Here is a 15,887-nt window from a genome sequence, read left to right on the forward strand (position 1 = left end):
AGGTCTTGCAGCCTAACAAAAAAACCTCAAATTCAAAAATTCAGAAAATTAGAACGTTACATAAAGTCAAATCTTTATGAAAATCTTAATCAGCAAAGTAACAACAAGGAACTGCTTGAGATATGTCAATTTGCATGTAATGGCTCAATAAAATTAGTTGGTTTCATCTTTTATGTTAAATTGCCAAAATATAACAACTTTTACTAGATATTTAAATTTTTCGGATAGTACCTGGAGTGGACACCAATGATCATCGTTCTCCTTGATATCCTGTCGGCACTGAGCTCATTTTGCGCTCTCTCGTGAGCTCACTTTTCTTTGTTCTCTTGTCCTTCTATCAATTCATCACGGCCACCTCGGTTCTGCTTTTGCTCTTTAACGCTATCGTCTTATTTTTCCTTGAGAAACTCGAGACAGAATGCAAAGAATGCGTCACATTGTCACGTATATTGACTTCGCTGTGTCATCCAATGAACTGGTATTTTCGCATCTGCCTTGAGCAGGCCGCGATATAACACTGCTGCTTCACATTCAGTCAGTTACGGCAGTGCTGGTGGTGGAAGGGGATAAGAAAAGTCCTACTGTTATGCCACAGCGATGCTATGGCGGCTTGACTTCCTCTTTGTTCTGTCTACTGATTCCAGCAGCTGTCCTTGCAGTCAGGGATGTGAATGGAAGTTGGAGCAAGTCACAGAGGGTGCGCTGCTTTCACCATTACAAAATTGCCATTAATGAGTTGCTGTGTGGATGGAGTTGACACAATTTCTTGCGTTTGAGCTAAAAAATTAATTAGGATGAGGCGGGAGGACATTAATGGGCCAGTGTGCGGGGCTGCAGCAGCAGCATGTCTAGATGAAAGCACAGAAGGTGCACCTCATCATTATTTTCAGGAATTCCATGCAAATTGGACATAACCAGTATTATGATTCTTTTGATTTGTAAAGATGCCCACTAAAGCTTACTTGCACCTCAACATTTTTGTTGCTGTATTTCAAAAGAAATTATTGTCATGGAGCAGGGGAATAACTGTTGCTATAGAATGGTCACATCACTGTATATATGTATATATGCATATTTATTTATTTATTTATTTTTTTTACACTGGGAGAGTATAAGTCTGGTCTGTCTTCCATCCACTTTGTTTATACAAGTTCAGCTTACAATCTGGTTCAAGTGCATTGCAACTTGACAGTGTTGGGACATTGGAGATGGAGGCGTTGTTGTATCATAGAATCACCGTCATTCCATTTATTAAAAATCTCTTTTTCTCCTTTGATGTCTGAAAAAAACATGTCTAGCTGTTTGATAGTAAGCATTTGTGCAGGTGCAAAGGTGCAAAGTGCTGCCTCTGGCCAAGGCTTCCCAACAGCAGGTAGAATATTCGTGCTGCAACAATCAGCGCTCCCTTTGCATTTCATGATAAGAGAATTTACCAATCACCAATGTGGTCTTTCTGTTGTGACTTGTCATTTTTAATTAAACACCCCCTGCTACTAAACTGCATTTACGTTTATGTTAAGTAATAGCATAAGTTATCTGATTCACAGACCCTGAAAGCCTGCTTTGAAATGGGTGGGATTGGATTCAAGTATTTCAACTCCATCTGTCTTTGCTGTGTTTACCAGAAATTGAACATTGCAATGCTTCTAATCGTTCTCTAAAAGGATGCCTTCTGTGGGCGGTGTGCATGTCTTGTTTGGAATGTTTCTGAACAGAGAAACTGATACGCCAATGAACATACGAACAAACATCTATTGTCAGGCGGTTTGGCGGTGGTGAGAATAGTTCTCTGAGTAAGCCATGCTTTGTGTATAGAGAGTGTCATTTCTTTTGTTAGCGTGCCCTGCGATGGTGTCAAGGACGATTCTTTCATGCAAACGCAGAAGTGAGCCCGCGAGAGGTTTAAGGACCCCAGGAAATTCTATACATTTATCATTGATTGAATACATTGATTACATTCATTGGTTTTGTTTCTTCATATAAGACTCCTAATGCAATTTTGAGGTCCAAGCTCTGTTAATAAGCCACTAGGGTTTTTCTGTATCTCACTTGCAAAGTCTATTTATGTTTTATGACTGTTGTTTTGCTTTTATTGCGCAAAATGCTGTAAATAAATAAATCAACTTTATAATCCTAAACTAAACAGTGTGCCGAGGTTTTGAAACCCACCTAATCAAAATGCCACCCCACATATTATTAAAATTAAGTCTCTTGTTTCAACACAGCACCAATTAATGCTCTGGGTCTGACGCTCTGCATTTCCAAGCATGTGATTAGCTGGAAAATGGATACTGGATTCCTAATAAGCTGAGTGCTTCAACCGTATTGCTGAGTCTCCCCTTTCCCTGATACTGAATACCCCTTCACTCATAACTTTGCGTTGGTGCCACCGGTGCTGACAGTGGCAGAACACAAAGAGTAACTGTGTCCCCCTGGTATCCTCCCCTCCAGTCTCGTAATTGACGTGGCACTATGGAGAGTCGAACTTGAGACGGAACTCTGTGGACTGTTCCTTTGTGCGCTGATTTTTGACCTTCAACAAGACCTCCCTCAAATCCCCAATCAACTGCACTTGAGAATTGCTAGTAAAATGCCACGCAATGATGTTTCCGTACTCCACCATCTGGACCTAAGTGGCCGCATCTTTCTCCTTTTTTTGTCATTCACAGTGTTCTGTGACACTTGGTTAAAGGTTAGTTTTAAATATTACACAGCCTACATATACTCCAGCCAACAGTTCACAGGCATGCAGAAGAATTATGGTAAGTCCTTATGTTAAAAGTGTCAGTGTTAACAAAGCATTGCACTCACTCTTGGGGCCCTCCATCTACTAGTTTATCAACCATTTGTGCAGCGATCTGCAATAAAGTGTGAGATACTTGGAATTAACCTTAAGACTAAGCACCGCTAATAGCCAAATACAGCCCAGAGCCAGGAGCCACGTGTAATATAACACCAATTTTATTACGCTAACATGTCATTAAAGGCTTTAACACACACTGCGGCCCATTTAATGATTCCCTTCTTCCCTCCCCCCCGACCTGCCACCAGGAGTGCTCCCAAGTGTGCACGTTCACATTCTGTAGGAGCCAGAAAGGATCAGAGGGACCTTGAACACAACTTCTACATAACAGCCTTAGTCGCCGTAATTGTAACGCTGAGCGGATCTGTTCGCGTGTGTGTGTGTGTGTGTGTGTGTGTGTGTGTGTGTTGAGCTGCAGATGTGTTTCAGTTGTTGTCACACCTGCATTGTCACTGCAGCTTTCCTCCCCTGGAAAGCTGTCACAAGCTGTAGCTGTCACATGCTTCTAAGGTTTTTCATGTTTGCCACATTTAAAGTATTGAATACAAACTGACCACTTAAATACATGAAAAAGAGTGCAAATTGCAGGGGTAATGTTTCCTGGAGAAAAAACGTTTCCAAGCTTTCTTCAAGTGTTGAAGTGCTGCTTCATAAATAATAAAATAAATGCAACCACATCCACCCTTCTCACTGTTAAATGGGGCAAAAAAAGTGACCCCAATTTTCATTCCATGCCTTGATTGCCCCTGGTGGCTGGTTGCAGCAATTTAATACCACCCATACCCCTTCCACTTGTTGGTAGATTGTTCTATAGCCATACAGAAAACCATCATTTCTATATATATTTTATAACGTAGCCTATCTAATGCTTTTAAACTGACCTGAGCAAGTGTGTGTACATATGGTCAATACAGAGTCTTGATAATAAAGACATTGCGGCCAGGTTACCAGACCGCAATTTTCGCTTCTGTCTCCTCAGGTGCTTTAAAGGCAAAAACGTTTGTGGACATGATGGTAAAGTGGTGGAGATCTGGCCTTTGCTGTATTGTGACGGCACTGATATTGATGCACTGGTGGCCGTACTTGTGTCATGTAAAAGGGGTTCCAGACTGCTTTAGCATACTATGAAAGTGCATCACAGCTCTATAGCTGCCAAAGCAAACTGCAAACACCTCTAGATGAACATTTGCAGTCATCGGCAGGGAACGCGACCATGCAGTCATTTGTACACGGAAAGAGAAAGAAAAGACTCTTTCAAGAAATCCCCTTTCATCGTTTCAGCATCAAGAAAAACTTGTGGTCTGTACTTAGAGCTGGCATCCATGTCGTGAATTCCAGTTTTACTCATTTACCAAGTAATTGAGATGCTACTAAGACCGCGCCGCTCCGAGCCGCCTCAGCCCAAAAAGACATTCAGCTCTCTTTTCATTGACAGTGTCATTTAATGAGAGGCACTTACAGTCGACTCTAACACAATTAGGTGTTTCACACTGCAACCTCGGCAGTAAAATTAATCTCTCAAATGAAATCCGTCCCAGTGCACAATATGTCACCCAGCGGGGACTTCATTTCTTATTCTCTGACCCTCCATGAATTAAAGCTCATTCCCTTCGAACGTGCCGCCTCTTGGTGGCCGCCGCTGCAGGACTCAATCCTTTTAACTGGACTAGCTCAGGAGGGAGGTAGGGGTTGGGGTGGTGAGGCTTACGCTTTTCATTTGATTTGAAGATTAGATCCGATTAAATATTTGAGCTGGACAACCTCTGCGACAGCCATGCAATTTCTTTTTCTTTATTTTCTTCCACCTTCTTTCCCCGCATTTTGTCTCCTTAAATTTTACGTAAAGCTGATGGGGTTTTGGCTTGAGATCATGATTCCTCCCATTCCCCATTTCACAAGCACAAGGATGATGGGGAGCAGCACTTTTGCCCACTGGACGATGGAGTTTTTTGTTGGCTATAATATACCTCTATATACCAGCAAGTCGTTGCCTCAACGTGAAGGTCATCGCTTGGCTTTCAAAAAAACCCTGTAAAATAACATTCAGATGTTGTCATCAGCTGGTGCCCGTCTACAAACAATTCACTTCTAGTGCCTTATTACTATCTACTAAAAAAGACTACTGTTCAACAACAAGACAAAGACATGTTTTTTTTTCTTTTCTTGTTTTTCCCCACTTTGGTGGAAGTGTATTGTGTAAGTGTGTGTGTATGTGTGTGTGTGTGTAAACAATGTTCTGACAGCAGCTCTCCAATGAAAGATAAACCACGTGGCACACAAGCAAAAAAACAAACAAAAACAAAAAAAAAACAACAAACAATCCAAAAAACAATAACCCTCACAACTCCTTATGCACTCAGAGACCAACGTCCAGGAAATGTCGGCAGCAAATAGAAAACAAGTAACACATCTGTTTGTTTTAGCGAAGTCATGAAAATATCTGCTTTTTTATACAAAAATTAAATACAGTTATAGTATGTTACAACTTTGTCTTCTTCTTCTTGTCTCTCCTGTACAGGTGAGCAGAGATAGAGAAAAAAAAAAATAAACAAGAGAAGTACTACACTGGGACTTCGAGGGACTTTATCTGATTTTACATGTGCAGCATTTGGCAAAAAAAAAACAAACAAAAAAGATAAAACAAAAAACAAAGAAAAGCGACATACGCTCTTCTGCAAAAGAAAATCACCAGAGTCACCAAAGCACAGGGAGGAGAAGGTGAGGGCAAGGCTAGAGGAAAGGAAGGAAGGAAAAATGGAAGGATGGAAAGCAAGAAGGAAGGAAGGAAGGAAGGAAGGAAGGAAGGAAAGACGGTATGAGGGATCAAATGTAACAAGAAATGAGGCATTGAGGCTGGATGTATTTAAATTGCCCCAGTCCACATTACTCTTATTTTTTTTTTTTTTACATTTTTATAATTGATCATTTCATAATGATACGTAGAATCCATATTGTCACATTTTGTACAGTTTTTTTTCCCTCTCTTTCTCTCTTTTTACAAGTTGCTCTCCTCAAGTCTCCAAACTGCTTTTAATGAAGAGTCAGGCAATGACAGGCCTCCGACTGTGTCCTGCTACCGCAGCGTCTCCACTAGCCTTCCGCAAATCCCTCTATTACAGAGAACAACAGATCAGTGCGCAGCCTGTCGCACCGGTCACACCGCCACCTCCCTCCGCGGCCCTGAAGATATATACTCTCCCATGTCGTATTCTTAGCGTATCGTCCTGACACCTTCCCCCCCCCCCCCCCTTTTTTTTTCTTTTTTTTTTGTCCCTCACGCTCTTGAGGTTGAGAGTTCAGTCTCAGCAAATGTGGTCTTAGGATTTTGGTTAAGTATGCGAGGCCAGCCGGGTGTCTCAGCAGAGGGAAACAATCAATAGCGGGAGAACTGCGAGGGAAAACGCAAGCTGATTGATGGAGGCCCGGGACAACTGGTCGTCGCACTCCCCGCCGGACCCCTGGCAGCGGACCCTCTCGCACAGGATGCCCGTGAAGCCCGGGGGGCAGTGGCATCGCTGGTGGTGGTGGCACGTCCCGCCGTTCTGACAGCGCAGCATCGCGTTGTCGCACACCCGGGCTGCAGGGAACAAGGCAACAAGTAGGTGGGGGTTGGGGGGGGGTGGTGCAGAAAGGGGTGGGCACGATTAATAGAGCATTAATCTGCCTCGGCTCGTCCTTGTATAGTATTGCATCACAACACTTCAGTGACCCTTATCTGTACATGACAGTTTATAATCTTTGCTAATTCTTGTATTTTTGAGTATTTTGTATATATAAAACTACTATGTAACTGGCACTTGCCACTTTTTAAATTCTATTTTTTTTCACTTTCTTTATCTCTTGCATGCACATTCACGTCAGGTTTTGCCACACCAACATTTCACTGCCATGTAAGGTGACGTGACAAAATCTTTGAATCTTTAATCTGGTCCTCGTCTGCATCAATCGGTCTCCTAAAATACCAGACAACAGGTGGAGGGTGGAAAGCTGCCCATCGTCCTGTTGTAACTAAAAAAAAAACAGTTGATACATGAAAACAGCTGTTACATCGTTAAATGAACCTTCTACGAGCGGGAATTTAAGGTCGGTCAGTCAGAGGAAGAACCCTGAGAGTCCAGACGCTGGACGATGGCCGTCTACATCAACACTGAGTGACAGCTGCCCATTAAAGGATTTATTAGCTGCTAGATCTGTTTTGTGGCATTAAACAGAATCATGCTGAACGTTTGTGCGGTGCTGAATTCAGTTTGTTTTTTTGCGCCTTCATGTGCAGACTGACGTTGCCAGCTTTTGTTAGCGATAACAACAGACGTGTGTGTGCCGCTTTCCCGACCAACCACATGTGACATTGAAATTGGTGACGATTTCTGACTTGCAAGGCAAATGGGAGGCACCTAAATATTATTTAAAAAACATGATAAATATTGGTTTAGAAGAGAATTTTGATTGATTTCTGATGTTGGTTCTTCATTTTACTGTGTCTTCAGGTGTATTGTTTGCGTACTGTGTGTCTGTAGACATCCTGTCAATCGCCCTGCTGCTTATCACGGCCCAGGTCACTCTTGGGAAAGACAATTTAAATCCCAATTAGTCTCTCCTGGTTATATAGGACGAGGAACCATATTTGGTCTTTTATGCAGGTATATTATTACACATACAAATTTAATTCTAAATACAAGATGGACTGTTTTTTTCTCTCACATGTGGAGGTTTAGGTTGTTTTGCTTCTTGGTTGCATGTGGCGACTTGCTGACGTTTCTACATTGTGTCATGTTTGACGGTTGAAACATCATTGCTCATGTATTGATGTCAAAAAGGAAATGAAAGTCCTTTGAATTTTAAGATTATGTTCCATTACATTGCATTCAAATACTACTACTACTACTACTACTACTACTAATAATAATAATGATATAAAACAAAACTTAAATGGGTGAGGAACTGTATGAAAACTGCTTTTACTGTCTGATGTAGTCTAAAACTGAAGTCAATCATTTCACCGAGTGCCCTATGAGGGGTTAAATAAAGGACATTAAAAAAATAAAAACAAAAGAGAAGCCTCAAACCCTTTAAAATCCCCAATAAAACATCACCATTCACATTTTTTTCGGCTATTTATAGGATGAACCAAAAGAAGCCAATAATCCTGGCATGAGAAAAGAGCAAAATAGAACAGTGGCAGTGCTGAGGAGAAATGAATGATCAGTGAAACAAGGCGTGCCAGTGCATTGTGAAGGAGACCTCCTCTGCATGACAGGAGAATTACATTCTGCTTCCCTCTTGTACAAAGGCGCTCAAGAGCAGACAGAGGTGCAGACATGGGATGGATACCTGGCTCTGCCTCGCTTCTGTCCCTTTTGATATGCAAATAAGCAAATATCAGGTTGCTGTAATGATGGTTATGTTGTCCTCCCATATTAACCTTACAATAAAACACTCAAAACCACGTTATAGGGAGATGACGGCGCACACGGCTGAACCGATTGAGTGGCTCCTGAGCCTTTATTTGTGTTGCTAGTTTAATTAGGACTGCGTAAGCTGATATACACATTTCCAGACAAAACCTCACAACTTCATTATCCCAGGAAGCCCCTCTGCTAGCAGAGGTGAAATTCTGGAAGAGGTAATATTTGCCTAGAGATTTCAGCATAACTGGATATCTCTCCCAGCATGAATAGTAATGACATTTTTCACACATGCTTTTCAGTAACATGGACATGGACCTCTGTGTAAACCCCACAAATATTTATTGCTCTTTCCAAAACTGATTGAAAAAGCATTAATATTGCATTTTGTGTAATGTAGCGTTCCTGTTCTCGTATTGTAGACAACAAAAATCCAGTCATTGGTGAAGGACATTCCACCTTGAGTATCTCAGTTAAGTTCAATTCAGTTAATTTATTTTTTTTGTTGGCATTTTTCATGACAAAATTACACAACAATCATGTTTACATTTGAATGAAGAAGTGGAACAGTTAGGAAAAGGGCAAAAAAAACGATTGATAAAGATTGATAACTGCTAGCGACTAGCTAACTAGCAAACTATCTGTTCCTTGAGTCATACACAATGACGCAGCAGGTTCTGAAGCTTGTGTTGCATGGGTTGTTCTCTCTCAGTGAATGTTCAGCAAAATAATGAGTCTGGCCTGAAGTCACAGCTCTCTGATTCAGGAGCCGGCACAATAAAGCTCCCATATGCAATTTCCTAGTAGATATAATAATATATTGACACAAAATTATTATTTCCTGAACAGCTTTATTAGGTCTGCCTTAAGATGAGCCAACAAAAGCAAACAAACAAACTGATCAACATATCAAATTTCAAATTAGATCAACTTTTTCTTTCTATTAATCTTTCTTCAAAGGGGAAATTAGTGCAGAGCAAGAGAACAAATTTATGGTGCCAACGCAAGTGATGAATTCGTTTTGATTGCTTTCGTAATTAGAGGCAGTATTATAGCTGTGAAACAGATGTGAGTGGAATTAGTTCTATGATTTATACCGTTACTATCAGTGGGTCTATTGGAGGGTGATATCAGGCGTTCGAGCACTTTCTCTCTGTCTGTTTAAAGCTTTCTACAGTACTTTGACTAGCTTAGCCGTAGAAGAGAAACAGTATTAGGGGACAATTTGATTCCAGCTGGACTGTCTTCAGGTACGGGCACCTATTTCCCTCCTTAGATGTGTCCCATATTGAACAAGTCTTCAAGTGAGTTCAGGGAGACGTGTTCAGAAACAGTTCTCTGTTCATAACTTCAAAAACCCAGTCTGCAATTGTGGATACTTCACACCATTAACAAACACCTTGATGGAGTTTTAGTGTCGTCAGAGGCTGCTAACAAGCTAATTCCAGGACTTAGCTACATAAACCCCTTTGGGCTTATAGGGTTTAAAACGTGCCTGCTGTAGTGTCGATAGGAGATATAAGAAGATCATTTTTAATCATCAATTAAAAAAAAAAAGAATCAGTTTTAGGGTAAATTGGAGCCAAAGATGTTTCTGTTAACAGTTAGGTAAGATGTTTATGTTTTGTATGTTTATAAAATGATTTAAAAAATTGATTTAAGAATAATGTTAAAATTGGGGCGACACGGTGGCGCAGTGGCTATCGCTGCCGCCTCACAGCAAGAAGGTTGTGGGTTCGATTCCGGGCCTGGGACTTTTCTGTGTGGAGTTTGCATGTTCTCCCTGTGTCTGCGTGGGTTCTTTCCAGGTTCTCCGGCTTCCTCCCATAGTCCAAAAACATGCATGTGAGGTCAATTGAATATTCTAAATTGTCCATAGGTGTGCATGTGAGTGTGAATGGTTGTTTGTTTCTATGTGGCCCTGCGATGAACTGGTGACTTGTCCAGGGTGTCCCCTGCCTTCGCCCTAAGACAGCTGGGAGAGGCTCCAGCAGACCCCTGTGACCCTGAAGAGGAATAAGCGGGTATAGAAGATGGATGGATGGATAATGTTAAAATGATAAGAAAAATGATTTCCTTTTGCACATTAAGACATTTGTAATGAGGAACTTCTCATTAGTCAAACAGTAGATGACTGCGTAGAAACAGCTTCAGCAAGTCACAAGTTAAAACTACATTTGTAACCAGAAAACGACAGCAACAACAGTCCATTTTCCTCATCTATTTACAATTGATATTTATTCCATGTAATGTTCTCCTTTTAGTGGCCTGAATGTGTGCCTGCATATCTTGTATTGTCATATTTTACAATAGTTACAAATGTACTGCATCTGACAGTGCTGTCTCTCTGTCCTGTGTGGTTTCAGTCACTAATGGTGCTCCGTCCACACTGCAAACAATCATGTCAGCTCCCTAAATCCAGCCTAATGGAAAACACCTGCTTCATGTGTTTCAGTTAAAAAGAAAGAAAGAAGGAAACATTGCACGGGATTGGCTGAGTCCCCTTCGCCTGGTCTGCACATTAACTTTGTTGCCCGTGGCAGGAGGATAATCTGCAAGTCTTCCAGCGAACCCTCAGGACCATTGTCTTTCTAAAAGCAGTCCAATTAGGCCCCCCTTTTTTTCCAGAAGCTTAAGCCTGCAGTGTCTTTGTGGAGTCACGGGGCCCTGCTGAGTTGTCCTCTGTCACTCAGAGAGTAAAGCTCTTGCAGCGACTGAGCCTCTGGAAAATCATTCAAATGGCTCCAGTCTCCTTTGTTTCTATTTATAATTGATTATGTTTTGTTTGAAACCTATTGACATTCACTTAAATGATGGGGAGACATATAAAGTGATAACAATATTGACTGATCAGGGTGGCATTTCCCTAATGAGCAAGAGAACAAACACATTTTATTGTGAAATTGTTTTTTTTTACGTCAACAACCACTTGAAAATAAATAAATGTATAAATGAAAAGCTCAAATAAGTGTTTTCTATAAAATCACCTTTACCTCAACATCAGTCACTTTGGGACTTGTGCCGGCGGCTAGTGTGAACGCAGCAACTCCAACCATGCCAAAGCAGTGGTGCAACTCCCTCTGAGATAAATGTGCTGCTCACACTTGTGTCAGACCTGTGATATTAAGGCCATTTGACTGTTATGTCGGCTCTGTGGCACACTTGGATCCAAAGCAACGTGTCGAACTTCACGCTCAACCAGAGCGTCAAAACAGAAATAAAGAAGAGTTCAAAGAGTTCAAAAGCGCCAATTCACTGAAAGAAGGGCGCGAGATTGAATTTCATGATGTTCACTGGACATTCTGGACATTCATATGTGACTTCCTTCAGATCCTCAATCGTCTCATCTCAGTGAACTCCTCCAAGATGCAGCACATATCGCTGCGATCTGAGGCTCAAAATCACAAAGGAAGGTTCAGCACCAGGGCACCTGTCAGTCCTTTTGTCAGAGATGTATCATGACAAGAAGAAGGACATCCAAGCAACCTTTTTCACACATCTGATTACTGGATGAGTTTTACGCAGAAAGCTCCAAGAGAGAAAGTGGTGCCTTAATTCAATTGCAGGGAGAAGGAGGCAGAGGGAAAAAAAAAAAAAAAATCATTTTCATGGTGATTCATTTGAAAATGTTAAAAAGCTTTTATAACTATGGATCCAGCGGTGCAATTAACCATTGGCCGAGACAGTTTTCAGATACAGGATCTGCTAATTATATGCTTTGAGACAGAATAGCATTGCTTCAATTACACCCAATCGATATCTTTTGCCGTGATGTCAGGGTAAGCTGAAACCTGCGCTCAGCCTCCTGTTATCATATTAACATGAAGCCTCCATCATTAGGTATGACTCCAGGCTCCGGAGTTCAATACAGACTGTCAGCTGTGCAGCACTTGGCAGTGGCAGAGAGGCTTCTCCCAAAGATGTAAAATGGCTCCATTTCTATCACCCACCTACAAGTTTGGCACGAGGAACTGCCTGTCACGGCGTTATCATGAATCATGTCGATGCTGTGAAACTACATTGGAGTAAATGAGACAGATGAAAAAAAATATATATATATGTAAAAAAAAAAAAAAAAAAAAAAAAAATATATATATATATATATATATATATATATATATATATATATATATATATATATATATACACACAGAGTTGCAGCCCAACGCCATGCTTCATTTTGTGATTTGAGACAATTTCCCATTTGCGGACTCGTTGACATGGCGCTAAAAACATTTCTAGGGAAATATTTTACGAGCACACCAAAACTGTCAATGTAGTTGCGGCAAATGCAGTACAAGGTTTTCATGTACCGTACTTGTTATGGCTCGGACCGACGCTGTGTTTTGACACTTTATATGCTAATGATGCTGATATCAAGTACAAAGCCGAACTGCTTGTAATCTGCGGTGCACGAACCACTTTTCTCTTCACCTCTGACTGCATGCAAACGCTGTATTATTCTGCCGGCGCATCTTGTTCCCTCGCTCCTGGAGTCCTGAGGAAAGTGAGGGAAAAAATGGCCTCCTCTTGATTGTGTAAATCCTGATAGTCTTCTCTCTCTCTCTCTCTCTCTTTTTAATTTTTTTTTTCCTCCACCCCCCGAGATCAGTGGCGCAGATGCAGTGCTCACAACACAGGATATCTGGGCCTGAGGATTAACTGAAGATGGCTGGAGATCAATCTACATAACCCTCCCCGGAGCTGCTTCTCTCCTTCGCTCTCCTTCCCCTCCTTTCTTTTACTTATTTTTTTGTTGTTGCCCTGTGAACACGGCACAAAGGGCGCACCCTGAGAGTGCACCACGGGTATTTAAAAGAGGGCAGGAGCGGAGGGGTTAGGAGGCCGTGGGCTCTGTGATCAAGAGGCATGTGGTCCATCTCCGCCAGTGTTCCCATGATAAAAAAACAAACAAACAAAAAAAAACTGCCTTCTCGGTGCCGGCATTGTGTTTAAGTTTGGATCAACGAAAACACAAGAAAAACACAACTCATTCAATGCTGCGCGCTATGTATTGTACATTGCAGCTGTCACTCAACAACAAATGATTTCTCTGTATGAATAATTGATGCCATGCTGAAGTTAAAAGCCCACAAGCCTACCTTGGTTGCGATTTGCCACGCCGAGGGATGAGGCATTTGCTCGATCTGCGTAGAAACAGAACAGGTTAGAGGTTCCATCTTGTTGTCGTACGGCTCATGCTGTGCGCTCGTCATGCATGCACGCACAGTACAGTCGCTCTCATGGCGTTCCCAATCAGGGCTCATTATCCCGTGACGCTGCCACGTGACTGTATAAATGTAAAGTAGCTCGCATGCGACTTAATGAGTGAACCCACTGTAAGACAAAGACATGTGCATATGGCATATTGTTGAGTCACATATGAGTCACCTTGAGGCATCAAAGTGTGAAAGGGATGCGTGGTGATTTCCAACACGCTCGGGGGAAAAAAAAAGGGAATCGCTCTTCCTTTTTCTCCGCTGTTGGGCAAACATTTTCTGTGCAACTGCGGAGAGATCAGGAACCTTCCCACATCTGCCAGATGATTTGCTATGTGTTTTACCGCGGCGCCTTCAATGCGGTTGCATTCCATATCACATCTCGCAGAGCGTGGTACATTGTTCGAAAAGGTATTTCTTAGCTACACGTTCCGACTCCAGATTGTGAGATGGGGAAGCGTTGCCACGCGGCCCACGTGCCTGAATTCCACAAAGACGTGGCAGCCATCTGTGGGAGAAGCACTAAGCCTTCGCTTTATTGCCTCTTGGTGATGTGGGTCGCGGAGATGCTTGTGCCATTCATGTCGAGCTACGGCCGAATCTGCCTCAGTTTATCAGGGTGTTTGGGAGAAAAATTCCTTAGGTTGGTTTCAATCACTATGCAAATGGAAGATTTAAAGTTTGACCCTCCAATCAACCTTTAAAGGGTTGCAATAAGAAATTTTATATCATGGATATAAGATAATAAGAAATTGTGTTCTAGTGGTGTTATTCTTTATGTGGCAGAGCGTCACTGTCTGTCTGTTGATATTGTACCCTTTCTATCCTTTTGTTTACACAGCCAGAAGGGCTCCGTGTGCATGTGAATCCCCGCCTCCTCCTTCCCATTGCAACAATTGCCCTACTACTGCAATAGATATCATAAAGCAACGCTGTAACTCCAGAAAACACATCCAAACAAATTTATGCCAAAAAAACTAAACTAAATTTATGCCATATATAACCCTAAATCTGGAGAGGTCCCTTCTATTATAAGACTTGTTACAATGTTGTGTTTCCAAGGAGACCAACAACAGCGACAGACCTCAATAATACCAATATGCAAGTGCCTTAGTTTTATTTGGACTGGCAATGGATAAATAAAAGTAAACAAAAAGTTTTCCATGTCGGAGACAGGCAGGAGTTGTAGTAACAGAAGGTGGCCCTCCAGATTTAAGCTTATATACAGTATAGTTTTAGCTAAAATTAGCATATCCAGCTCATTTACTTGACAGTGACACAGTTATATGTTTATATACTTACTTTGTCACTTCACAATTTCCTCGCTTGCTAACTGGGTGTTCGTTCCTTGCTAGCTTAGAGACTGTTGTGAGGGGTGGGGGTCAGAAGTGTGAGGAGGTGGGGGCTCTGAAGCCTCTTTTCTTTTGGTTTACATGCTACGCTAAGATGCGCTCTCTGCCAGTGACAAGTTGCTTATTGCCCCTTTAAACTGCATCCTTTGGTAACTGCACGGAGACACTGAGGGTTTGGGTATATATCACACACACACACACACACGCACCCACCCACCGATGCAGCTGACCCAATTCAGATGCTTTTTATCCACTCCCAAATGGCGCAGATCAGAACTGTAACTCAAAGGTGCAAAAAAGGAAGAACCACCTGAAGACGGATTCTGTCAGATCAGAATTAGGCCTTCTTTATATGTGAAATTAAACTGGATATGACCTGGACATCTGCCAACAACTGCGCTCTCTAAGCGTACGTCTCTGGAAACGCTGGACACACCCAGGATCTAAAGACTGACTTCCTTTTTCTTTCACCTTTTAAATGTGGTTCTTTTTTGTCCTGCAGAATCATGGACACGCAGTCCCATACAACATGATTTTATGTAACAATTCTAGCTGAGACAATTCCATACAAATGATGATATTCTGCATAGCCTTAAAAATGTGTTGAAAAAACTTTAGTTGTACCTTTCAAGCTTTCAGCTGTTTATACATCCATCCATCAATACTGCCCAACTGCAGGTGTGACAGCAGTGGCACTCAAAATTAGAAAACTTTGGGATTTATATTTCAATTTAGGAATATGAAGTTCTTTAATTTATTGTTGTTCATATCGTTAAGTTGCAGATTGTATATTTTTTTCCCCGGTTGATAGCCAAAGTGTAAGCAAAATTGAAGAAGTTTAACTCTCAGCATGTGTGAGCAGGAAGTAAATGAAATAATTGCATTATGCAATAGCACTTATGTTAGAGTAAAGAATAAATCATCCCTAATTCCTTAATCTGTTGTGTTATAATCCCCAAAGTGTCTATGAAATATATTATTACCATGCATAATTAAAAAAAAAAAAAAAAAGTATATGATTGACAGTACAATGTGAAAAAAATAAAATAAAAGCAACAAATAGAATATGATTTGATTTGGAAATAAAAATGGCTACAACAATTTAAAT

The 15,887-nt window shown here is 41.4% G+C and overlaps 1 protein-coding gene across 2 annotated transcripts in view; it reads right to left on the reverse strand.

Moving 5' to 3' along the window:
• Positions 1 to 4,221: 4,221 nt before the first annotated feature.
• Positions 4,222 to 15,887, reverse strand: part of LOC142885471 (netrin-G1-like) — a 64,846-nt gene continuing 53,180 nt past the window's right edge. For both annotated transcript variants that reach the window (XM_076021944.1, XM_076021943.1), the window contains exons 6-7: positions 13,311 to 13,355; positions 4,222 to 6,380 (exon numbers count right to left, since the gene is read on the reverse strand). In XM_076021944.1, the coding sequence (XP_075878059.1) occupies positions 6,160 to 6,380; positions 13,311 to 13,355 (266 nt within the window). In that variant the 3' untranslated portion in view covers positions 4,222 to 6,159. The remainder of the gene's footprint in view (positions 6,381 to 13,310; positions 13,356 to 15,887) is intronic.

The sequence above is a fragment of the Nelusetta ayraudi genome, unplaced genomic scaffold (assembly GCF_046127955.1).
Source record: "Nelusetta ayraudi isolate G7.1 ecotype Tasmania unplaced genomic scaffold, CSIRO-AGI_Nayr_v1 ptg000011l, whole genome shotgun sequence".
NCBI classification, from domain to species: Eukaryota; Metazoa; Chordata; class Actinopteri; order Tetraodontiformes; family Monacanthidae; genus Nelusetta; species Nelusetta ayraudi.